At 44.2% G+C, this 25839-nt stretch overlaps 1 protein-coding gene across 9 annotated transcripts in view; it reads left to right on the top strand.

Annotated features, from left to right (window-relative positions):
- LOC121657806 (transcription factor COE1) overlaps nt 1-25839 on the top strand; it is a 270761-nt gene that overhangs the window by 17257 nt on the left and 227665 nt on the right. For all 9 annotated transcript variants that reach the window (XM_042013919.1, XM_042013922.1, XM_042013918.1 and 6 more), the window contains exon 6: nt 1712-1780. In XM_042013919.1, the coding sequence (XP_041869853.1) occupies nt 1712-1780 (69 nt within the window). The remainder of the gene's footprint in view (nt 1-1711; nt 1781-25839) is intronic.

Here is a 25839-nt window from a genome sequence, read left to right as displayed (position 1 = left end):
CTTTTTGCGGTGAAAAGAATTATGTATTTTCCTCTCTTTGAAAACAAAATTATTATTTTTTTTTTAAAGCCATGTTTAAACAGGCTGTTTTTGTAAAAGGCCCCTTTTTTGTTATCTTTAGTGTGGTTAGTTGCTTTATTGCTAATCTTGGTGGGTAACTGTATATTATTCACTCTATTGTTCAGCAACACAAGAGAACCTTTGTCATACTCCCAACAGGGCTATTTATATAGCGTGGCACTTCTGAGGGCTTCTTCCTGCCCTGATGTTCTTCCACCTTCTGGGGAAAGGAAAATAGTTCATCTGAGAGGGAGGGTGAGCAGTGGTCCCTCCCGATAGCTGCTGAAATCCAGGCGAGATGCAGGTCCCTGGGATGCCGCTGGGAACAAACTTAGTGGTTTCCAAAGATTTGGTTGGTTGTGGTTGAGGTTGACCAGAAAGTTTATTGAACAGGGACGTGTGCTCAGGTCTGGCCAGGGAGAGCAGTCGGGGTGGTCCTCACTGCCTGACACTTGGTGCCCCCATGGGATGGCGTCCCTGCAGTCCTGAAGCTGCCCAGGCTTTGTCCAGCAGGTCCTTGGGGACCAAGAAGGACTTGGGAAAGTCAGGAGCTTATTTATTTATTTATTTATTTATTCCTTGAAGCCTTGACTTCAGTGGGGGATTTTCTGTTAAGGGACATCAACAAACAGGAGCTTTCCTTGTGAGATGGGGGTTTCCTCCCTGGGGTGAGTGGGTGGGTGAAATCTAAAGGCTTTGCTGACCTTTGTGGTTGTGATTTGGTCTCTTGGGTTTAGATGGGCTGGTGGGAAGAGCAGGGCAGCTCCCTGCCACAGCTCCAGGGGCACCAGGAGGGATTCCCACCTTGAACAAGAACACGTACCTTGCCTATGAACTCATCTGCAATATATTTATGCCTCCTTACGGAAAACAACCCCTGACAAGGAATCATCAAAAACCAACAATTTGACTTCTCTTAGGAAACAATGAGCCACCTTAGTTCAAAAAGAATCCCAGCCTTGAGGTCAGCCATGGAGCAGTGCTTTGGGAGACGGAGTTTATGTTTCACATGCCTGCTTTGTATCTGACCTGACGCAGGGCACCAGCCTCCAGAGCAGAGCTCTCCGTGGCATTAGTGATCATTAACATGCTCGGAAAACTTGGGGAAACAGGCGCGCTCGAGCGTAAAAAGCTGCTGCTGGTGCTTGCATTTTAGCTCCCCCATTAACACCAGTGTTTCTTACAGGGAGAATAATTGCGCCTTTGGAGTTTGGGGGAAGGTTTGCCAGTAGCTGGGAATTGTGTGGAAGCAGGAATATCTTGTGGATGTGTAACACAAGCGTTAAGCAAATGTAAAAACCAGGCTCAGCAGGGAAAAATCTGCCTTATTTTGTGTGCCAGCGTCTGTGGGACAACTGTTAAACCCCGCGGAAAAGAGGCTACAAATAGGCAGCTCTCCCTGTTTCGGGCGATCCTTGAATTATTATTTGTGAAAGGGGCAAAACCCCTTCTCTTTTTATATTTTCTGTTGCTAACCAGCTGTGCAAGAAGTTAAACATTGTAATTAACCCATATGTGACCCAGTACATTTGACTGATTTGCAGGCAGGGCCGGCAGGGTAACTCGAGCCGGCAATTTGAACCCACCATGTTCGTAATGATGATTTTACAGTGTAATGGTCGCACTAAATCCTTTCGCTTTTGCTCTGTAGCCGCTGTTGTGACAAGAAAAGCTGTGGCAACAGAAATGAGACTCCATCAGATCCAGTGATAATTGACAGGTAAGGACTGCTATTGTTTCCTTCCATTTTTTTTTCCTTCCTCCCTCTCCTCATTATAATGAAACACCTGCCCTGTGTTGCTAATGGGGAAGAATTAGGAGGATATACGGATGAAATTTTGTTTTTTTGATACAGAATTAGTTGTGCTTTGCAGTTGTGATTGCCTTGGAAGGGCCATATGTGGGATAACGTAGGGATACTGGAGCGCCCTGCTCTGTGGAGGGCTCCAGCTCTTGTAACTGATTCATGTGCATAAAGAGGAGATTTTTCTTTCTGACTTTCTGTGACTCAATTCACATGCTATGCCAGGGAAGCTTCAGGAATAAAATAATAATAGTTTGTGATTTATGAAATGTGGTTGGGTGCTTATAAATATTTAACTTTTATTTGAAAAATGTTTGAATCATTATCACTTAGCTACTGTAGTTCTGTTGGACGCAATCCATCTACATTTTAAGGCTTTTATTTATGCATAAAAACAGTTAAGAAAATAGATCTGCAATGTAAGGTTTTTTCCTTCTTATTTTCTCTGGTTGGAATACAATTTTGACTGTATTGTCAGTTGATTCATTAATTTTTGCCTGTCTTAATTATTGTGTTTTTAAACAGATCCATATTGTTAATCTGACATCACTGAGTAAATCATTGTAGTACAATACATCTATTCCAGTTGTTCTGAGCCATGTGTAGTTTCTGTTGCTTGCAAATGATGCAAAATGGTAGCCGAAGAGCCATTTTTACATTTTAATTGTCCAAATGTGTTGTCCAAAGCTGTGTGGGATAGCCAGAGTATTGTGCAGTATTACTCTAGTGGAGTTAAATGGCTACAAAGCACCAAAAGTGTCCGTCAGGGCTGGGGAGAGCAACACCCTGTGAACAGAGGGACCCCAAAGGGAGCTACCCAAACACACAGGGGTGAGGGCACAGAGCATGTGCCTCTCCTTGCATTGCTGTCTGAGTTATGTTTGCTGTATGAAGTTTAAAGTATTTTCCATGCCAGAGCATCCATTTTATGAAAGGAGGTGGGGAGGGTTTGAGATGTTGGGGGCCCCACACGGAGAGCAGTCCAGAGCCTTGTGCTCATCCCAGCTCCCAATTCTTGGATGGGTTGGGTAGGAAAGTGCATATATTGGATGCTTATAGCCTGTGTTTTGATTAGCTGTAATAAGTAATCCTGAGAATGTTTAACTCTCAGAAGATATCCCTACCTATTTTTAACTAGGCATATTTTCATCTTCTCTGAGCACCAGGTAGCAGCAGAGAAAGCGTGTGTGTGTGGGGGGAAAGCCCCACAGTGAAACCTGTACGGAGCTGTGTTTTATAAGCATGCTGCAGAGCTGAACACTATAAACATGGTGTTAGAGTGGCATTTTGAGCGACATGAAAGCTACAAAATTCACATGAATTTTTCATTGTACTGGAAAGTGAGATGTTAGGATGCTAATGGCAGGTTTACAGAAATATTTTGTTTAACTATCTAGTATGCAAAGCTGCCAGTTGCAAATCATTTTAAATTTTGAAAGCCAGAGTTGCTGTCTGTTACATGCTTCCTGCAAAATGAGGAAAATAGGTACAGGAAAAAGCCAGCTCTAGGTTCCTAGCAGTGATCCATTCCTCAGTCTATACATGAATTGATGCAATAGTTACCAATTTTGAAGTTTCTTCGTAAAATGCAAGCTAAACACAACTCAAAGCTGATAATGCAAACCCTGCCTCACCACCTGCACTGAATCAGGCTTGTGAATGGGTTAAGCTTTTAAGTTCTTTGCTTGGTTTTAAATTGTGACTTTGATACAGAAGGTTGATATGACTGTGGTTTGAATAACACTTGATTTTGACCTGTTCCTGTGGGTTGCAATGGCATAAGAAATTTGACTCAGCAGTACTGTAATTAGCCCTCCCCCTGTTTTTGAAACAGGATTGTGTTACCTGGATTGCATTAGTGTGGCTTCTATTGTTGCCGCTTCGCATCTGTCCCAGTAGGGTACTTAAAACCTTTTCTTGGCCAGGGCTAGTTCAAACAATTTAGGCCAAGCAAGTATGTGCTTTTTACAGTTAGTGGCTTTAGTGATGTTTCTAGTGACATTTATCCTATTCGTTTTCTTGTCCCCTTTGGTTTGGAAAGGATGAAGTGATTTATACGGAGCCTTTTTACCTTAAAATGAGTCCTTTATAATCGTTCTATGATTAAAATGCCTGCACAAGTCAGGCCATGTGTTTGGTTGTGCTCCATTGTCACTTCTCCATGCACACAGTTTTTAACTATTATGTCAATTGATATGCAAAGCCATATTTAGTTATTTTTATTTGCATTGAGCTTAGAGAATTCATTTACCATTTGGGCTAAAGCACTCCCGCATGCCTGGTGCTCTGATCAAGTCTTTGCCTATGGATTTAATCTAACTCTTGCATCAAATCCTGTGAATCCACAGACTCTGACCTAACATAGAGTTTAACACAGAATCTATCCATGGGATTTTTGACATATGTACTTACATGGAAATGCTATCCTCCTCTGACAAGTCAGAATACTATCTTGGATTGATTAATTCTCTTTGATGAGGCTGGAGAGACTCGGGATAGAGAGGGCTCTGGCTTTGTGGTGGTTTGGTGAACTTGGAGAAGAGGCTGTTGGGCAACTTCAAAGTTACATGTGTTGTATTCTTCTTCAAACCCTGGATAGATGTGAAATCAAATTGTATATGTCTCTTTAATGAAAATGTGGGTTTAAGAAAGAAAGTCCATAGCTGTGTTTGAAATAGGATATGACTGTTTATAAAATTGTTTTATACTTTGTTCTGTTATAGTATCAGCAGATACAGCGGTGCAAGGGACCTAAAGAAATTTATACTTATATAAAACAGTGATTTAAATTTTCTCTGGAGAACAAAATAAATCTATTATGATTACAGAGCAGTTATCCCAAGGAAGTTTCTTGGAAACCTCTGTGAGTCTGCATCATCTTCTTAGCATAGCCTGTATATTTTATCACTAATCCAGTTACATGTGTTGAGATGAAGATCTGATGAACAGGAACTCATTTTAAAAGGGGTATTATTGTCACAATACAAATGCACAATTCGTCCTATGAGTGCAGTGGCAGGGCTGTATTGTAATCACACTTAAAGAAAACACAGAGTACTTCCTGTTATTAAATTAAATTCTAGATTGATTTAACTTTCAAATTGTAACTCGTATTTGAATTTAAAAGGTTCGCAATAAAATTCCTGTGAAGAAGTTGAATAAATTGTAGTTTTATTACCACTCTGGATATCCTGGTGTCCTAACCTTTTTCCTTACAGTTATCTTAGTTCAATAAATAAAACCTCATTAGACTATTCCCATTTAAACGAGTTTATTAAATTTTACAGGAGTAATTAGCATAAGCTGTGCTAATTTTTCTGGAAGACTAATGAGAGAGCTTCCTAATTAGGTTTGCTTTGTAAGAATCAGAAAAGATGATAATGACAAAAGTCACATAGGGGAGAAAGTGGGGCTTTATGTTATTCCTTGGTTCAGGAAAAAGGCTCCTCTCTTGGCACTCTGTTCCAAACTTTTAAACCCAATTTACCATTGTCAGGACTGATATTTAATGGTGTTACCAGTGCCTGCTGGGGCTTCTTTACCTTTTATGGCTGCATCCAGTAAATAGGAGTCCTACTGACTGATAAAATAGGAATAACCGCTGCAATCCCAAATATAGTGGCAGAAAATATATATACCATATATATCCTATATATCCTGCTTGAGATGTTGTATGGAAAAAGGGCTGAAAACAGGCAGCTGCTGGCTCATCCCAGATTTTGCTTCTTCCCACAGGACTTGAGCAGGCTGATGGCAGTGACCTGGAATTGGCTTTGCTAATATTTACCAATATAGGCAGGGCCTGTAGTGAGAATCTGGCTGCTGTCTATACTGTGGATTAATAATCTTTAGGTGAGGTAGAAGCCAAGGGGCTTTGTGCTGGAGCTCCGAGGAACTGTGTGTCCTGTAGGGGTGGGACACCATGGGGATGGCCAGGGCTTCTTCTGGCCCTGCTCTGGTAATACACTGAAGGTCTTCATGTGGCATTTTGGGTGCAATTTGGGAGCAATGAGGAGGTTTGTGCCTTTCCAGTGCCGTCACAGCTCTTGTCCATGGAGCAGAGGTGGGGACTCTTGGATTGGAGGTTGTAATATTTCCTATGGCTTATTAGATGACACCAAAGTATATTTTAATACATGACCTCCTACCAGTGTCTGAAAGGCCTCTGTGCTTCCAATATGTGCGGGACACTTGTCTGGGCTCTCTGTAACCTGTGCCCAGCACACCCAGCCAACTCACCTACAGATGGGTTTGAAATCTTTCAGCCTGTAACCTGAAAAGTTTTATGTTTGTGGGTAGGATTTCACTGTGCAATGACATGAAAAGTCATTACCTCTGTTTTACCACTTCACAAGTCATCATGTAGTGGATTGTGTTTTACAGGCCTGATCATCTTTTCATCCTAAATACAGGCAGGTGGAAAAGTGACTGGGAGGACTGTATCACACTCCCTGCATCCTCCCCACAAACTGCTGAGGTAGATGTGGCAAATAATGTGTTTTGCAGTAGCTTTCCATGTCTGGAGGGAGGGGGATGGAGATGCAGGCAGAACCTGCCCTCCAGGAGAGGCTCTGGCAAGGGGACAAGGTGGGTTTTGCTTGGGAGGGAACTGCTGAGGGATGCTTTGCTGCAGGGGGTGGGGTCAGTGCTGCAGCTGATCCCCACCAACCTCCAGGGATGTGGGCTTGTCATAGCACTGGTGTCACAGCGAAGTGGCAGGAGATGCCAGGTGCTCTGGCAGTGGCCTCTTGGCAGGAGTGCCAATTCCTGCCCTGTTCTGGTCATATCCTTGTCCTGCTGGCCGTATTGGTACCAGAACCTGGCTGTGTGGAGTCAGGGAAAGCTCTGTCTGCTGGTGTCCTGCTCACCCCAGGGATGGGGCTGTGGGAGCCTGGGGGTCCCATCACTGCTGGGTCCTTGGGTGGGTTTTCCACACAGAAGGAGCAGGAGGGCAGGCATGGAGCACTCTGATAGGCATCCAGACCTAGGTGCAAAATGTCCCTGGGCCTGAATATTTGGCTGGAATTTTGTGTTGGAAAGTGCCCCTGTCATTGCTGTGCCCCTTCCAGAGCCAGATGGGAGTTATTGATCCATCAGGGAGGGAGTCAGAGGAGCAGAAGCTGGGTGACAGAGCTACCCCCAGCACTGCACAGAGATGTCTCCCAGGCTGTCTTTTAATGCTGTGCTGCCTAAAACCCCTGGGCCTCTAAGCAGGGTGTTCAGAGACAGAAATTGGCCTCGAGCACTTCATGTGAGCTCTGGGAGCCTGTGAACCCACACATTTCTGAGAGGGGAGGGACCCAAACACACATCCTCCAGGATTTGGTTGTGATTGATGCAGCTGAGAAGCATTACCCAGAACATTTCCCACATGACTTAGGCAACCAAAGGCATTTTGAGCTGTTGTGAGATAAATGGGAGACTCTGATCACTAGATGCTTCTCACACTGAGATTCAGGCTTGAATGCTTGTCCCTCTACGGGTGCTCCTCATGCATGTGGTGTCAGTCTTCTTTCTGGTGATGAAATCACTGGAGCTGGGGGTAACTTTGCTAGGATTCTTGCAAAAATCTCTTGGTCTCAGCCTGTTGGGGTTGGCACATATTACTGCTGCTTATAAATTCCTTTATTTTGCTCTTGGGGCTGAATGAACTCGGTCAGGGTCAAACCAGCTTCTGCTTATTGTTTGTTTGATTTCTCTTCTCTCTGCCTCCAAGTATAAGAATTTTTGTATGCTCTTACAAGTATTATGCAAAACCTTAATTTGGTCTGAGCTTCACTCAGAAGGTTTGTGAATTTCTCAGCAAACCTGCCCTGAGTTTTCAGTTTGTTATTAAATCCCAAACCAGGCAAGTCTTATGTGGTTTTGGGTTTCACTGCAAACATTTTACACTGCTCTAATAGTTACTTGCTTCTCTCAGTGATGCCTTTTGAATCCACAGCAAGTGTTTGGGGCTTTTGTTAACTGTGATCTTATGCTCAATTATTACTATTTAATATCATTGGTGATGTAGCAGAGGCTCTATTGCAAAGCAGGCTCATTGTGCTGAATGCTCTGTGATTTCTAAGTAGGGAGATGATCCCATTTCTGAAGAGAAATGGTGCTCCTGATGCAGAGTAAAAATTGAGATTTTTCTATTGAGACTAAAAAGCTTGTGTTGAACATCCTGGGGATGAGGGGAACTGAAGACAAGATTACTGCTTTTGGCATTTGACTGTTAGTGCTCATCCATAGCCATGGGCTTGGCCAGTTGTGACTTGAGTGCACACATGGGATGTGCTGGACCTGCAGCTCCGAGGCCCCAAGGTCAGCGTGTCTGTGCCAGGAAGTCCCTTGGGCTCTTCCTGAAAATCTCAGTCCTGCTCAGCAAGGGTTAACAGCTTTAAGAGACTTCACTGGTTTGTTTTAGTCCTCAAAGTCCATCCTGAAGACCCCGTGGATTTTATTGTGCAAAGGAATCTGAGACCTCATGGATTACTCTGCTGTGCTGTTCCAGTGGCAGGATTTGGGTATTTGAGGTTGGAGGTGCTTTAAAAAGTTTGGTGCAGTGACCTCCTGCAGCACCAGGAAAGCTCCGAGTGCTCTGGTCCCAGTAGGAGCCCAGGGCTTGGCAGGGTGATCCATCCCTTTGTTTTTTGTCACAAAACAAAAATTTGTCACAAATGTGCTCTTTTTTGTCACAAAACAAAAATTTGTCACAAATGTGCTCTTCATACCTATTGATTTCTTAATATGAACTCCTACTTCAAAGCATGTCCTGCAGCAGGGAGGATGTGCTGGGCACAGTGGGCTCCCTGGCTCCAAGAAGATCAGTGCCAGCTCTTTTCTCTCAAGAGTGGGGATTTTTTTGGGGAAAAAAAACCCCCATATGTCTATATATATGTATATATACACAGAGTTTCTGGAGTGGATAAATTTCCTCTTCCATCTTAACACCTGATTTATTTCCATATTTGCTGTCGCAGTGGGAATGCATACATGAATAAGAGCAATGGGGAAATGTATTTGCAAAGATCATCCTCAGTTTTAATGCAGATTAGCTAAAATTCTTCTGAACATGAAAAATGGATCTGAGCTCTATCCCAGCGTTTACTGGATAAAAACACAACTCAGGCTTTATTCTGCAGGAGCTGAGGTGTGTGAGTAGTTTTCTTCATGTGAGTTTTCATAAATGTTTGCATGGTACAGCCATCAAAATGTATTCTTATAAGTAATTGGCCACACTTATTAAAATAACTATGTTAAATTCACAGGCACTTCTGCCTGCTGGAAGTATTTAATTTTAATATAATATCTAACTAATAAAGTTAAAAGAGAGTAAGAATGACTTGTAGGTTACTGTGCAAATCAGGACTAAGTTTCTAGAAATGGTTTTAACACCATCCTTGAAAGGCAGCATGTCTCTGTAGTAGCAGTGGGAAATGCTGGTATGATTTTTCCTCTTTCTCTGTAACATCGTGATGTTTTTTTCTGTAACAGTTCTGGAAAAGTACAGAAAAGCCATACAAAGTTCCCAGTGTGTCACATTAGCAACTTTGCATAGGTAGTTTGTGATCAGAATATATTACTGTATCAACTGCATGTTTACTTCTTTTGCTAAGGACAGTATTTTAGAGGTTTTTTTTCTTTTTAAAGTGGAATGAATAATTTTCTACCCACTTTTTGAAAATGGTGTCTGGAAATAGGAAATGTGAATTCAAATTTTTGGTTGTTGTTAATATGTGAATTATATGAAATTAGTTATTAAAAGACTTTATATCAATTCACTGAAATTATATACTGGACTGTAATAAGGTGACCCAGATATAGAGCCTTTCAGAGCAATCATTGAAATGCTATGAACAGTGCTGTTTTGTCTTTGGTTTCTTGCTGCCTCTAAAGGTGTAGGCAGATGAAGATAACTTGAAAAAGAGCTATTTCTCCAATTACAAGCTTTTGTCCAAGAGCAAAGAAAGATTTTTAGACTAACAGCATTCACTATAACAAAATTAAATTCCCTTCATCTGACAAGAAGTGGAGTCTGGCAATAGTTTGGGATTTTTTGTTGGGGCTGGAGCAGCAGCTGCCCTCTGTGCCCCCTGGTTTTCCCAGACAGGGGGTGACCCGAAGCGGGGGGAGAGAGAGGTGGGGAGGGTAGGAGGGCAATGGGTGCTGTCCCCTCCCTTTGGGGACATAATTTCCCCTTCCCGGGGCTCCGGGGAGGGCCAAGGGAGCAGCATCCCACTGCCACCCTCCCTTCCCTGCCCCCGCCGTGCCAGGAGGCCCGGCCAAATCTTTTTGGGTTTGTAACAACACGTCCAATCTGGCATTCCACAACTACGGCATCTCGCTAACGGGCTGAGGCACCAGAGTTCAGTAATGTAATAGAAAAAGTAATGGTGTTAGCTAACACATCCTTAATAAGATATTGTCTGCTGCTCTGCCATATGCTACCGAGCAGGCTTTCCCTCTGTGGGGCTTTTGAGTTCTCTCAATAAGATTATTTCAAATACTCTAATCCTGAATCATTGACATGAATACAAAAGCCTAGTGACATCTAATAGATGCCTCTTAGCTTTGCTTTTCCTCTTGTTCCTTTCCTTTTTCTTCCCTTTTTACCTGACAAAAAGCTTACAGACACTTGGGCTCTGTCTCTCGGTACCAGCATGTGGGTCCCCTCATGAAATATAAAGGAGGAAAAAGGGCTGACATAGGGCTGATAAGCCACAGAGCAAAGGACTATAGAATTAAAAGTAAATGCCAGTAAATCCTGCCCTGTACACTCAGTTGTTCTTTTATTGTTTTCTTTAATTCTTCCAGTGCCATGCTGGGCTAGAAAGAGATGAAAAATGGGGCTACCAAAAAAAAAGAGAAGGTGATGCTACAATGCCAGGGTCTTGCAGGCTTGCTTGATTCTTGGGTTTTCTTAGTGCTCCTCTCACCTTGACTTTCTAATCAGAGTTGCAAACATTCAGCTAAACACATAATTCAATTAGCTGAATGTTTAGGTCATTTTTTTCAAAGATTAATTAAAAAGAAGACACCCTCGAGTGACATGATTGTGACCCTGGAACCGATTAATTTTATATAACTGAACATTAGAAAGACTTAATATTCCAATGTGAGTGTCTAGCAATCAAAAATGATCTCCCTCTTAGTGTTGTCTCCATGACTGTCAGAGGCAGAAAATCATTTTCTGTTCATCTCCTTTTCGACTTTGACAAACTCTTCGTCCGTTGATTCCAAAATCTGCCTTTGGAAAAAGTTACTGGTGCAGGATACAGCCAGTGTCTACAATGGGTTAAAAATAAGCTATTTAAAACACAATACTTTTCCTTCATTTTTTTCCATGGTTCTGCAGGGAGACTCTCAGGCACTCCTGACCAGCATACCCATCAACTTCCACCCAGCTGAGTCAGGTGTCCTCTGTAAACTCCCTCAATATAATCCTTCAGTTGGATTTTTTGGCATCTGCATCACTACATAACCATTGGCTGACTTCCCAGATGTTAAGTCACTTTGATAAGTGGATGTTAAAAACCACTTTACCTAGTTCAAATTTTGTAGAAAGATGACACAAGGAGAGGAGAAATGTGTTCTATATTCATTATAAAGTTCTTCTCTCTGAAAGAAGAATAAAATTAGCCACACTCAGAGCTGTTAAGATCTGATGGTCGCTTCTCCTCCCAGCTGCTCCAGGTGCCTCTGCATCTCCAGCACAGTCCTGCAGGAGCTGGGATTTGGCTGCAGAGAGGAGCCCACCCCCTGGAATATCTTTCTGGGGATTTTACAGGCAAGAGAAGGAAAGGACCTGCAGCTCAGATCAGGATTTACCCCTTTTTAAAGAAAAATGAGGAAATTCGTCTGCGTTACAAAGGAGTGCCCTGGAGTTTTGGGTGATCTGGGGCAGAATTTGTTTCTTATGTTGGGGTTTATGTATTAAAAGCAGATCTGTAAAGCTTTTTTTCTTATCTCTGAGTCTTCCAGTTGGTACCATGGCCTGGTGTTACTGGGCCCTGTTGGCCTCTGAGGCTGCTGAGTGAGGGATGCACAGTGGAAGAGTCTCTGCCCTATGGAGCTCTTTAGGCAAGACAATCCCTAGGCTTTTTTTTTTTTTTTTAAGCACAGTGAGCTCCATAATAGCTCTGGCATTCTGAAAAATGGAATAAACTGTACCGGGGTGTAGGAGGAAAACTTCTCTCTGAACCCCATTATGTGTACATAAATTGTCATCTGTCATGTACCACGTGGCAGGAGAGAGGAACTTTCCTTTTTTTTCCTGAAGGATTGCCCTACTGTGACAATGGTAACTCAATTTGTCAGAAATTACAAGAACATTAATACATCATGCCCTAATGTTTCATTAGTACATTAATACTTTTGAAGTCATCGGAATTTCCCTAATAAATGTCTTCAAAGTTGGCTGGTCATTCATAAATTTGAGTTTTCAGCATTATAATTGTAATTGAGATACCTATTTTCCCTGATTAATCCTCGGAGTTTGTGTGTAACAATCAGCCTTGCTGACAAGCGCACTTGAAAGAATAACACGCTGTTAGTTAATATTTGTGTGATTGCAGAGTGGCATGATTCGGAGGGGAAAAGAAAAAATAGGGAGACTATTCTCGGAGAAACAAAAGAGAATTTTGGGAATGCTTTTTGCCATGGTAACCCAGTTATTGCTCATTAATCTGTCACCTGTGAAACGAGTTCCAGACTCCGACACTCCACAGCGCGGTAGCATCCCGGGGGTCGCGGTACCTGCGGCTGCCCCCGGCTCCGCCAGCGCTGGGCGGCTTCTCCCCACCACCAAATCCCATCGTGTGCCTGGATGGGCCTCAAAGAGGGCGACTCCCTCCCTGCCTGGGCCACCTGGGCTGCCTGGCCCTGCCACCCCCAAAGTAGCTCCCCGGGGAGATGGGGAGCCGGCCCGTGGGCGCCGATGCACTGGCTTCAGGGGCCGCCTGTATCTCCAGAAGGAAGGAAGTTTTTTTCCTTCATTTCCAAGATAAGGTGTCATTCATGAGAGCAGCGTGCTGAACTAATCAGGTTAATTGAGAGGCCCTGAACAGCTCTCATTGAGCGGATCCCTCCTTCCTGCTCAAGGCAGATAGTGCAGACGGAGAGATTACAAGTGCTTTAAACTCTTTCTCTCCATCTCTGAATTTCACACCCATTTCAGGATGATGAGGGTCAGAGCAGATGTGTGACACGGGGGTTGTACAATTTAGCTTTGCTGGGAGCAAGCTTTAATTTTTGTTGTTTGGGTTTTGGTGTGGTTTTTTTCCCTTTTAATCATCATCATTGTGATTATTTTTCAGTGAGGCCAGAGCTTCCCATCTCTCCTGATGCCAGGGACACCCTGCTGATTTACACCAGCTGGAGCGGTGTAAATTACTCTCCTGTTTTGGAAAGATGCAGAGGACATTTGGAAAGATGTAGAAGACTAATGCAGTCGTGTGATTGGCTCTAGATTGACCTGCTCCTGAGTGTTGTTAATATTAAAATTATTTCAGACCTAACTCATGGCAGGGCTGCAGGAAACATTAATTTTAAAAAGATGTTTTCAGTGTTTGAAGCAGATAGCAGCGGGGTTTATTGCTTTTATGGTATCATTTCCCTTTAAACCCTTCTAATCGAAGTGGCTGTACGTAATTTTATTCAAGTTTACCAGAATGTGAAAGCATTTTCCTCTGGATACTCTTGCCAAATTAGGAACAGCCAGGCTCCAGACCTCACTCTAATCTTCCTACTTGCCACAGTCTATTACATTTTCTTTGCAAATATTGTAACTGTTAGGGTGAAGAAGAGAGAATTTTCAGGAAAATAAATTCCCCAAAAGTAGCATGTGTCCCCCCACTTCTCCAAGCTCAGTTTAATTTAAACACAAGCTAAACATGAGCATCGTTGTCCCTGTTGGCCCCCTCCTCTCCCCACCCCCCACCCCGCCCCCCCCCGCTTCTTTTCCTTGGAAGTTTCAGGAATGACTTTAATTATCTCTACAATCAAATTCTCACTGCTGTCCCTGTGAAAGCGTGTAGTCATGGATTGCTGGGATTATTTTCTTTAGCACTTGGGGATAGAGAAACTGGTTGTTTGGAAATGAGAACCAGCTGGGTTCTCAGAGCCGGCGTTTGGAGGGAGCCACTTTGCACAGAAACCCCGGCGCTGAGCAGAGCCTGAGCTCAGCCCCCAAACTGCCCCTGCTGCCTGGGCCACGAGGGATTATGACCTTATCAGGGCTGGGGTGGGTTTTTTTTGTTTGTTTATCTCATTAATATGCATCTCCAGGGTGGCTGCTGCCAGGGCTGGCCTGAACTCCTCCCCAAAGTTTCTGGAGGCAGAGGTGCAATCCCCTTCCTAGCTTCACCTGCCTAAAACAGAGAAAATAAAATTAATTAATAGAAATCAAGCCAAATAACTATATCAGACACAAGTCTGATGTCAGGCAAGCGGGTTAAGGGAGATTAGTGCAACAAAGGGAAGAGCAGAGATAACTTCTGCTATCTTAACATCTTTTGTTGCCCTAGAAGACGAGTTGCAGGGGTGATGTTCTTCCTTTCTTCCAGCTTGGAGAAATTAGTTATTTGTCATACCTTATTAATCTGTTTTAGTGCCGAATTCAATTTAAAATTAGGACCATACTTGTAGACAGAAATTATCTGAGCTATGCTTTTAGCTGAGTGTTTTGTCATAGGGAAAGGCACAGAAATCTTCTTCATTTAGTTATAAGGATGTAAATTCAGAGATATTCCATTGGCTTTAAGGCATCTGCTTCATATTTCTGTCTCTTTAAGAGGGAAGTATTCATTCTTTGGAATACAAGGATTTGTTTCTAGGGTTTATTTACATTTTAAGATGTCAATATAAAATACATGTAAATGTATATTTTCCCCTTACAAGGTTCTCTCACACTCCCTCACACTTGTGTTTCTCTACACACAGTTGTTAGGGTGGTTTCCAGTTTAAATTGTGACTTCTCAATGTTTGAAATGCAATAGTGACTAAATTGGTAGCTTAAGTAAAAAGAAAAGAAATCTTTCTGCTTCTTTTAAAAAAGTTCATTGCAAAGAACATGACTGATCACTGAGCTTTGAACAGCTGGTTATAAATGATTTGATTTCTTTAGTTCATAGAATACAATGACTTTGACTCTATTAATGTCCCTTTTAACACAACTAAATTATTTTTTGAAAGATGAAACCATTTAGCTCTGAACGTATTTAGATCATACCATGACCTAAAATCTCTCATAAATGTTATATACATTTTCACACATGGATTTGTATTTTTGGTGGTTTTTTTTTTTTAATCTGGATTTTCTGTTTGTTTTCTTTTAAATTTAATTTTATTTTTTTCCCCCCCAACTAATAACTGCTGCATTTCCAGTCACTCAAATTTGGACAGAATTTTACTTCCTGTTTCAAAGGTCATGGAAAGCTGACCTCAACAGCAGTGTTGAGGCTGCTGAATTATTCATATCATTGACTTTGTGTCAGCTTCCACATTTGTGCAGAGGGATGTTTTATTCATTTATCTCATTTAGGGACCTGCTCTGCACCTGTTTCTACCATTAAGTACCCTGTAATTTGCATTTGATGCTAATTTAGTTTCATATCAGCCTGGTCCCCTCTTGTTAATTTAATTTTCTAAGACCCTTTTCATTACAGTAGAAATGTTTCCCTCTTTAAAGCAAACATCTATACAAGTAATTGTATAAACTGCCTTTTAAATAATATCTTTTAGAAGATTCCATCGTTTAATTCCTTAATTCCTATAATTAGCCATGGTTTGATTAATGTTTCAAAGGGTTAAATTAAAATGCAGAATTACTCAAATGCATACTTGAATAATTTTCCCTCTGCTGATAACAGTTTCTGCATTGCTGCTTTTATTCTCCTCGTGATTCTGAATATTACATGTACTAACAAGCACTAATTTTCCTTATGTAGTGATTTTCCTATGCTGAGCAATAGCAGGTTTTAATGTACAATTGTTGGAAACTCCACACTGCCAGTGGGATACTTAATTTTTTTTTTTTTTCCCCTTCTGATCGATTATAAACAGTTGAGGAGAAATGCTGTGGCTGAGCTGCTCTGGGTTCCTTTCCAGACTGTAAGAAACTTAGAGATCCTTTATTTTGCCAACAAGCATCGCTGCTGTGTTCTCACAAACAGCGTGATTAGCGCTGATGGCTGCAGAGAATCATTTGGAAATATTTACAACCATCATGCATTTGTTTGTGGAGGTGAAAATTTGCATCTGCTGTGATCCTACAGGGCAAAAATGCTCCGGGGTTGTCACCCCCAGGCACACTGATGCGTGTTCAGTGCAGGAATATGGCACTGGGGTAAATAAATGACCAGAGGGGCTGTAGTGGGAAATCAAGTCCCTTCTCTCCCCTGCGGGTTTATTTAGAACAAGGCTGGATAATTGCAGCGGGGTGGGCGCTGTGCCGGGGGAGGGACACCCCCTCCCCTCCATCTCCAGCCAGGGGAAAGTGGAGATGTTGATTCAGAACTTCCAGAGGTACAAACCCCCCATTCCTTGGTGGCTGTCGGGGAGGGGACGGGGAGATCAGCAGAAACAGGGGCTGGGAGCGCTGGGCAGCTGGGCTTCATTACCCAGCAAAACAGCCCAGGCTAATTCCTCTCTCTGTTTACGGTGGGGAGGGGGAATCGGGGCATCAATCCCACAGGGCTGTCTCCCCAAATTCTTCCATGCCCTCCTGAGAACAGGAGAGATTTGGTGTTTGGCTCTGTGTTGATGCTCCAGCCCGTTGCTGCAGTGCCGTGTGTGGCAGGAAAGATGCAAGTCCTGCATAGGGCATCAGCTTTGCATCAGCTTTTGTTTTGCCCCAGCAGAAGGTGAAACTCCTCCTCTTCCTCCAATTCCCCCCTGAAGTCACGATGAGTTTGGGAAGAGGTGCCTGTGGGTTTGGGATGAAATGAGGCTGCTCTGCCTCTGGAGTCCTGCTCTCAGGTAGTGCCCAGGGCTGCTCCAGGGGCTGAGTTTGGCTGTGATGATCCCAAAAGTGTGTCTTATGTTGCACAACATGCCCCTTAGGTAGATGAGCCTGAGACTTGGGCTCTGGAGCTGCTAATAGCACAAGGATTTAATATTTAAAAACTGAGTTGAAACAAAACCTCTGGTTTTGTGGTTTTTTTTTACTCTTTCTGGTTGCAAGGATGCCTCACAGGCTCTGTTTGTGCTAGCAGAGCCCCCAGACCTGGTGTCAGGGGTCCAAAGTTTGTGTCAGAGGTGCCTCCCTGAGCATTCCCAGTTACAGGAGTACCAGGGCTGAGGGGTGGTTGGACCCGAGTACCTGCAAGCCTCACCTTTCCCATCAGCCCACAAATTCAGATATTCATAATAGCTCCCCCTTTATTTTGTCATATACTCACAATAAAAGCCTCAGAGCTGGGCATTTCCTGAGTATTAATGACCAGCTGGGGTTAATGGCCCTTGCTTGTGCCTTGAGCCATCAGCTCCTCCCGACTGGTCATTAATTCCCAGGAAAAGCCCTCTGTGGAGGTCATTATTGCCTAATTATCTCCATACACTTTAATGCCAGTTTTGACAATGTACAGTCTCATACTTTGAGTTATAGGTACTTTATAATTCATTAAATAGCTTATCATTAAAACTGCAGATGATCTTGATTATTATTTATTAATGTTTTCCCTTTGATTTTTTTTTAAAATCTGATGCTCCCGTTTCTGGAGGGAGGAAGGAAGGGACAAAGGTAGATGGGGTATGGCTCCAATGTCAAAAACTGTCACACAGCAGCTCTCCCTGTCTGGAGGGGTCTTCCCTGGCTTTGAGAAGTCCCAAAGGCATCTGCCAGTGGGTCCCAGATCTCGGTTCAGTGCTCACCTTGCTCAGCCCTTAGCAGAGACTTGAGGAGCAGTGGGATGGCCACCTCTGCTGGAGCTCTGTGTGCTGGCCCTGGAAGCATTGGCAGGATCTGGCCCACAGTTTTGGCAGTCCTTGACTCATTTTTCTCTTCACCCTGGTCCAGATTCAGTCAGGGTTTGCTTTGGGAGCCCTTTCTCACCTCAGTGAGGCTCACAGGCTGAGCTCTGTTGGGGTTCAGGGCTTGGCCCTTTCCCCAGCAGCATCAGGTGCACGATGTGTTTGAGCACGGTGAAGTGGGGTGGGAAATAAGTGGGACAGGTTCAAGCCAAACAAGGGGACTTTAATTTCTGCTTTTTAATAAGACTGTGCATCTCCTCGTCCTGGGAGCAGCTTCTCTTCTTGTCACTCAGGTGTGCTGTGCGTGGCGTGACAGAGCTGCAGGTGCAGAGGCTCAGTGCTCTGCCTGTGTGTGCTGGGAAAGTGCCATACTCAGCCCAGCTCGGGCTCCTCGCTGGAATCACAGCCTGTGGAAACGGCCAGAGGAGCACTGACACTGATTCTAGGGGAATTTACTGTCTTATTTGCCCCAAATGCCCCAATCCTGCAACCTTGTCTAGGTCTTCATTTTCCACTTTTTCTCCCCTGGCTTTACACGTGAAATCTCTGGATAATAGAAAGATAAACCTTTGTGTCTGTGGTTTCTCTGAGGTTTTGCTGTGCAGGAGCCCTGATGAGCATCAAGGGGGGCTGTGACCCTGCTTGGGGGAGCCCTTCTGGACCAGCTTGGGGGCCACGATGCTGCCCTGTGCTCAGGGCAGATTGCAGTGGCAGCAGATCTGTTAGCCAGAAAACCTGTGAGGGTGTTTGCTCCCTGTACTCAGTCATTACTTGTGTTTTAGTTGGTCTTGCCTGACAGCATCAAGTTGTTTCAACAATAATAATAATAATGCAGTTTTGGAGCTGTTTTCTCCATTACCTTCATCTCTGTTGGTTTTGTGTTTGCTGGAGGAAAAGTTGTGTGTGGATGTGAAAATACCGGCCCCATTGAGCCATGCCATCGCCTTTGGAGGAGGCCAAATTTCACCCACTGTATTTACTTTTCTACCTCTGAGCTGTGTTTGTTTACAAAACCTTCTTCTGAACTGCTGTAAACCTCCCAGCCGAGCTGCCTTCTTGTCCCAGTTTGCTCTGGCCTTCTCCAGAAACCAGTCCGTTTTGATTAAAATCATAATGTCATTTGAAAGCAGGGAAGCAAACCAACCCAAAGCCTTGTGCAAAGTTTAAAAGTAGCAAGTTGCTGCCGAGAGGGTAAAAGAAAAAAAAAAAAACCCAACCAAACCCCTTAAAATTCAGACTCAACGGGTCTCCTGTTAGTGCTGTCAGGGAAGTCCAAGGGCTTGAGGCTGATGAAGAGTTACATGCTAAAAAAAAAAAAAAAAGGAAAAAAAAAAAGAGGGCAAAAGGGAGCAGTGTTATTTACTTATTTATTTAAGAGCCTAAAAGATTTATGGTAAAGCTAATTTAGGAGCGCGCTCGGCTCTGCATCCCGGCTGTGCGAGAGCGGCGGAGCGCGGGCAGCGGGAGGCTCCGGGGCCGGCTCCCCCCGGCCGCTCTCAGAGCTGCCTTTGTCGGGGCCGTGAATCGGGGCTCACATCGGGGGCTCGGCGCTGCGGGGCCGGGCCCGTGGCCGGGACCCCCGGGCGGGACAGCGGCGGCTCCGCGGTGCCGCCCGGGAGCGCTCGGGACGGGCCGGGGGGCGCTGCGAGCTCTCCCCTTCCTGCCGCCTCCGCTTTCTTTCTCTCTCCTTTTTCTTTCTCCTTCTCTTCACCCCGCCTTCCTTATCGTCCCCCTCTTTTTTCTCTCTCTTTTCGCTTTTCTTTTTCACTAATATTTCACTTTTCTTCTTCTATTTTCTTTCTCTCTTGTCTCTTCTCGTTTCTTGTCTCTCCCCTTTTTTATTCTCTCTTCTATATTCTCTCCACTCTCCTGTTTTCTCCCTCGTCTTCCCATTCTCTTACTCTTTTTTCTCTCTTATTTCACCCTTCCCCTTTTCTCATTCCCCCTTTACCTTTTTCCTTTTGCTTCTTCAATTCGTTTCCCCTCTTCCCTATTCCCCTTTCCTTTCTCCTTCTTCCCTTCTCTTCTTCTCCTTGCCTTTTCCTTTATTTTTCCTTCTCTTCTACTTTTTCCTTTCACTTATTTCCTTTTTTATTATTTTTCTTTCACTTTCTTCTCTCTCTCACTTTTCTCTCTCTCTTTCTTCTTTCTCCCTCTCTAATTGCTCCCTTGCTAAAAGCCAAAGGCAGAATTACAAATGCAGCCTTGGCATTGTGGTTTGCAGGATTCTTCAGGGATGTTTTCTTCTGCACAGTATGTTCTGTATCTTCTTTTTGTATCATCTCTGTGAAAGAGAAAATATTCCTTCTCTGTTCTGAGCACAGAAGCATGGTAGAATTATGAAGTGTAAGGAACGTTCTTCCCTTTCTCAGCATCCATATAATTACTGTCAAGCCAAACCAAAAAGCCTCAGGCTTAGAGATCACTAGAGTAAAGTTACATTTCGCAAGACAAAAACTGAACTCAGTGCTCAAAAGAAAAAAAAAAAAACTGGTGACCAATTCTGTGTCAAAGACTAAAAGCAGGCATGACATTTTGCTGGGATAAAGAGAGGCGCTCAGGTTTGTTACCATATGGAATATAAATTAGTTTTATTTATATTTATTTGTTCCCTCCTGCCTTGCAAGAAGCAAAATGAGCTATTAAAAGTCTTGATATGTTTATTTTCAAAAAGAACTAATAGCACGAATGAAGCAAACATTGGAGAGGGGAATAGATGTGCTGCACAGTGACGACGTTGCCTTTTTTAAAGTTCTAATTCCGGGGTGGGAGCACAGGAGCTGTGTTGGATGGGAAATGTATTCACGCAATGAAAGGCTGCATTTGAATGCAGCTTTTTTTTGTTTACATTTTCAGCAAAACCAAGATGACACAGCTGGGCATGTTCAAAGCGAAATAAAAATAGGAGTGAATAAATAAATAGTAGTAAAGAATAGTAGTAAATAAAAATGAAACCGAGCGAGCGCCGTGCCGAGGCTTGCGGAAGGCGCCCTCTGATTGCCTCAGTGGTGCTGGTCTGGGATGGTGCTGCCAGCCTGGGAAGGTGCTGCCAGCTGATGCCCAGGGAAGGAGGTTGGGTGGTGCAGGGAAGAAGAGGCTGGTGGGGCAGTGGCAGGGCTGGGCTCTTCTGGAACAAGTTTTTCCTGTGCTCCCATGGCTTAGCCCTGCCCGGGCAGCCTCATGCCGTGAGCTGAGTATTCTCTTGCGTGTTTTGGGGTGCAATGTTGCGTTGAGAAAGGGAAATTTTTACTGCCTGTCCCAATGCCACGTAGAACCTTCCTGCCTGCAGGCAGAGGAAGAGGAGGGGGTGGGAAAAGCAGGGAGGCTGCTGGGGGGCTGGGAGCTGTAAGAGAAGAGGCTGGGAGACCTGGAAGTGGCAGGCAGACAGAGATAGATAGCAATTAGGATCTAGAAGCAGGCTGGGAGATAAGGAGTCACCGAAGATTTACTGTATGTATATGGACAGAAAGAAAGAGCGAGTACATTGGGAGCAGGGAGGGAGGTGTGTACGCACAGTAAATCTCTGGTGATGCCATATCTCTGGCAGCTCCTGCATCCTAATTGCTCTCTCCTTGGCTGCTTTCTGGCCTCCAGCCACTTTCTCTCCATTTCCCTTCCTACCTCCAGCGCCACCTCCGTGAGGCAGCGTTCAGCCTCCGTAGGGCTACGAAGGGCGCTGCTGCCCTGGCATGGCTGGAGAGGTTTTCCTGAGCCTGCTGGGATTTGTGCTCTGCTTTCCAGGGCCTCCAGTGAACCCTGGCGAGCAGAGAGGAGCTGTAAATGCTGTGGGTTTGCTCCTTGTTTCTGGACTTTGGGGCACAGCTGGGTGACCTGCACAGCTCAGCTGCCCTTGGGTGCTTTCCCTGCCCACAGTAGGAGCCCTTTGTGCCAGCTGCCCAGGAGCCAGGGATTGGGTTTTCAACGGGGGAATTCAAGATGTGTTTGTGAATGTCACCATGGGCATCAAGGGCAGCCCGGAGCTCCAGCCTGTGCTCGCCAGGACAGCAAATGATCTCTGCAGTCTCAAGAGAGTTTGGGCACTGCCACCACTCTTAAATTTAGTTTTAGGATCCTGTTCTTCACCCAGGAAGAACCTGGAAATGTCTGAATCTTTGGGAAGGTCTTTCCTCACCTTGTCAACATTCGTACATACACATGTAGTTTCCCGTGTGATTTTTCTTGGGTCAAATTCTATTTGCTTCAGGAACAGGAGTAGCCCCAAGGACCTTCTCACAGGCTGGATTTATCCTGAGGTCAGGAAGATGGTGGGATCTGCAGTATTGCACTGAACCTTGCATCCCTTTAACTTTTGAGGATTTTTTTCTCTGGCAGATAGGAATAAATGCCTCTTTGAAGCACAGTATCATATTCTGTCATGCATGTTAGAGATCACCTCCTGATTTGTTCAAACTCATACCAGTAATGCTTAATTAGGAGAGTTTTATAACAAGTAAATATTTTCTTAAATGCATAATTGATTGTGGAGGGAAGGAAGAACTGCAGGAATGGAAATCATACATCATTTCATTATTAATGGCAATGTCTAAATAAAATGCAGACCTTGTCATATTTAATGGATGGCTGAGTCCATTCTGCTTTAAAAAGCAAACTGCCTTTTTTTTTTTTAAAGGTGCCTGCATAATTTCAGCCAGTTTAGGTGGAATTTAAGATTTTCATAACGTGTTTGAGGGATTTAAAGTTTGTATGACCTAAACTAAGTTGTCTCAGAGCAAACCAATAAGGAAATGATCTTGGCATAGGTTTGAAAGTTAATGTTCTCTTAATTTTTTTTCCTCCCCGAATAAATTAATTTAGGGATTTTCTTACAAACTGCATAACACCTAATGAAGGTTTTATATTTTTATTGTATATAAAAGTGAAGCTGGTGGAGCTCTGCAGATTTACGCTTGCTGCAGCTGTGGTGATTAGTGTTACCAAAAGGCAAATTCTGATTCTCGCCCATTTAATAGCTGTGAGAGCGGAGGAGTGCTGTGAGTGTTGCTGGGTGATGCTGAGGTCTGCACAGGATTTGTGCAGCACAATTCAGCCTGCCCTGGAGAGCCTGGGACCAGACAAAAGATACAAGGGAGATTTGGTGTCTGAGCACATCATGGATTTAAGCATTAGAGAGGCGAGCAGGGGATGGGTTATGAAATGAAGACCAGATCTGCTGCTTGCCCAGTCCCTCAGCTTCTGGCTTCAGCAGGACAGGGGGCCCTTGGGGCTGTGTTGTGTTTGCCTCCACATGAACAAGCCTGGAGGGGCTTTGTTTGTGTGACAGTCTGGATTGCAGAGCAAAGCTGGTTCACTGGACAATGGACTGAGGTGGGATGGGTGCAGGTCTCCGTGTCCTGGGTGTGTGGAGAAAGGTTTCCAGAGGTGGCTGCAGATTGGGGGCACTTTTTGTGCCTTAAGGACCTGATCCATCAGGGCAGCACTGGGAGCTGCCTTCAGCAGAGCTTCCAGACTTTGCCTCTATGCCTTACAAAGCTGGAGAAATTTGTCATATTATCTGCTGTGCGAGTGCCAGGAACAGCCACATGTTCCCATGACAGGTACAGGTGCCAGACACGGCACAGGCCAATTTTCTTCTGGCAGGATCACTCAGACTGTATCATGGCAGAGCCAGGACAGGAATGGATCCCTGTCTGGGAAGTGCCAGTGATGCTGACTGTCCCTGCTGGGGACCTGTGCCTGTGGTTCAGGTGACACCCAGCACCCAGTCTGGGGTCCTGACAGCGATGGTGGGATGGCTGGAAGAGGACAGAGGGTGACTACAGGTGAAATGCAATGGTGAGAGGGAGAATGACTGAACTTGAAGCATCTTGGCAGCCCTGGGCACATGCTACAGCTGGTGCTTGCAAAAGGATGTCAGGGATTTTGTTCCCCGGCGTTCGGCAGAGCTGTTGTGTCTTCCTTGCCCAGCACAGACCACAGAGGCCTTTAGATGTGAGCTGTGGAGAACTCCTGCTCTTCTCATCTCTAAATCTTTAAAATATTGCAAATAGTTCATTTGTTTTAAAGCTTTAAACTCAAGCCTTTGATGTTGCTTTTAGGAAGTTAAATAATAAAGCACAGTGTTCTCCGAACGAGGGCTTTTGTCAGAAAACCTTGCTTTACAATGAAAAGAAGGAAAACATAAATAAATGATACTCAAATATTTATAAAGGCATTCAGCAGATCAAAATGTTTCATTCTGCCTTTATATTGTTACTTCGTGTCTCCCCATCTGAGACTATTTTTTGTTTAAACCACGCAGTGCAGAACATATTTTGCTTCTTATATCATTAATTTGCAGCGTTTTGCTGAGTCCTTTCTCACAGGGACATCAACAGGGCATTCGAGGCATAGGTATGTAAATACAGGAAGGTTATTGCTGTGGCTGCCAGTTCTGTGCCTCCCTGCCATGAGTGAGCTCCAAGCAGGAGAAACGAGGCTGCTCCCATGATAACATTAATTGTCCGCAGGCTGACTGAGCCCTGTCTTTGTGCATTTCTATTTCAGCAGTGTGCATGTGAGAGAAGCCTCTCCCCCTAACATGTATGAGGTACCACTGCCTCCTCCTGCCCAAGGAATATGGGGTTCCCTGCTCCTGTCAGGCACAAATCCCCGTCTCCAGCGCCTCTTAACCCAATGACAGGAATGCATCCTGAGCCCATTGCTGTGGGCAGGGGGATTGGTGGCCTCCTGTCTGCTTTTCCCCACCCCATCTCTCTGGATTGATGGTGTAAGTAGGGCAAACTGCTCTTTATCCAAGGAAGGGGGTCTCTAGAGGCAGAGATTTCAGGAGCACTTTAGAACTCATGTTTGGTTTGCTGTTTTTTTCCCCCAAATAAATAGTTGGCATCACTTCTGCCAGCATCTGAGCTCCTTCAGGTCCTTGTCTCTCCACATTGCCCATGAGCTGTGCTGCCATCAGTGAGGTCTGGTCATGGTGTCATTGCCCCGAGGAGAATCCTTTCATTCTGTCAGGAGGATCTTGGCCAGGTCCTTGAAACTCTGTTACGGTATCAATATGTGCTGCTAAACAGGAGAGGGAGAGGTTTTGGCACCTTGAGCCTGCACTGGGGTTTCTACGTGCAAAGTGTCCTTTGGAAAAACACAGCCAAGTAGTAAACCCAGTGAATTTTAACAGAAAATCCAGAGTCATTGTTCATTTCCAATTTGCCTGGCTGGGAGCAGCGTCCTGTGATTGTCTCTGGGGACCTGGAAGAGGTTTTCAGATGTGGTTCTGAATCCGTAGCATTCATTGCTTTTTGTGGCACATCTGACCTCTCTCGGTTTTTTTCTTCTTTCTTTAAATATAAATAAGGTTTATTTATTTGTTTAAGTATTAGCCAAGTTCTGTATTGTAGGTTAGTAAAAAACCCCACAATCAGTCCTTGCTATTGAGCAACGTTAATGCCTCTAAGACCTAAGCCTGAGTGAGTTGTAGCTTTTGTTCCTGGAAACTCAAGGATTCCTGGGATTCTCACTGGACAATGAGATTATCTATTTTTCTGTGGCTTTGAATTTAGCATATTAATTTTCTGCTGCTTGTTGTTTAATCATCCACAGTTGAAATGCAAACACAGAAGAAATCCTGTTGTTAAAGGGAATTTGAAATGGATTAGAGAACTCTTGGCAAACTATGAAACCCGTTAAAGTTGTGTTACATCTGTACTTCGCTATTTTGATTTTCACTGAGGATGAAGAGAAAACGTAAATTGCCCCAACACATTTGGCAGTTGGAGAAACTGTTCTGAACCTTCCTATTCATCACTGGCAGGGAATGCTGTCCTGAATTTCCAGAGCAGCATCAAGGTTCTTGGATTTGGGGTACCCAGTTTTGAGTTTTGTCAGGCTGCGATCTGAGGGTCGTGCAGAGCGTCCTCAGCAGTGCCTGTGATAAGAGATGTGGTCAGAGGGACTTTACATGGAAAGCATTGTCTGAGAACATTTCTTTTGCAAAAATATGTGTAAAACTGATGCCTTGTGCTGTCGTGTGGCTGTCGTGGAATTTGCAGTGGCCCTGGGCAGGG

The sequence above is a fragment of the Corvus kubaryi genome, unplaced genomic scaffold, assembly GCF_017639235.1.
Source record: "Corvus kubaryi isolate FWS band 111438036 unplaced genomic scaffold, C.kubaryi_AGA036_p1.0 split1-37374, whole genome shotgun sequence".
Lineage (NCBI taxonomy): Eukaryota > Metazoa > Chordata > Aves > Passeriformes > Corvidae > Corvus > Corvus kubaryi.
The sequence above is the reverse complement of the archived record's forward strand: the minus strand, read 5'-3'. Positions and strand labels throughout refer to the sequence as shown.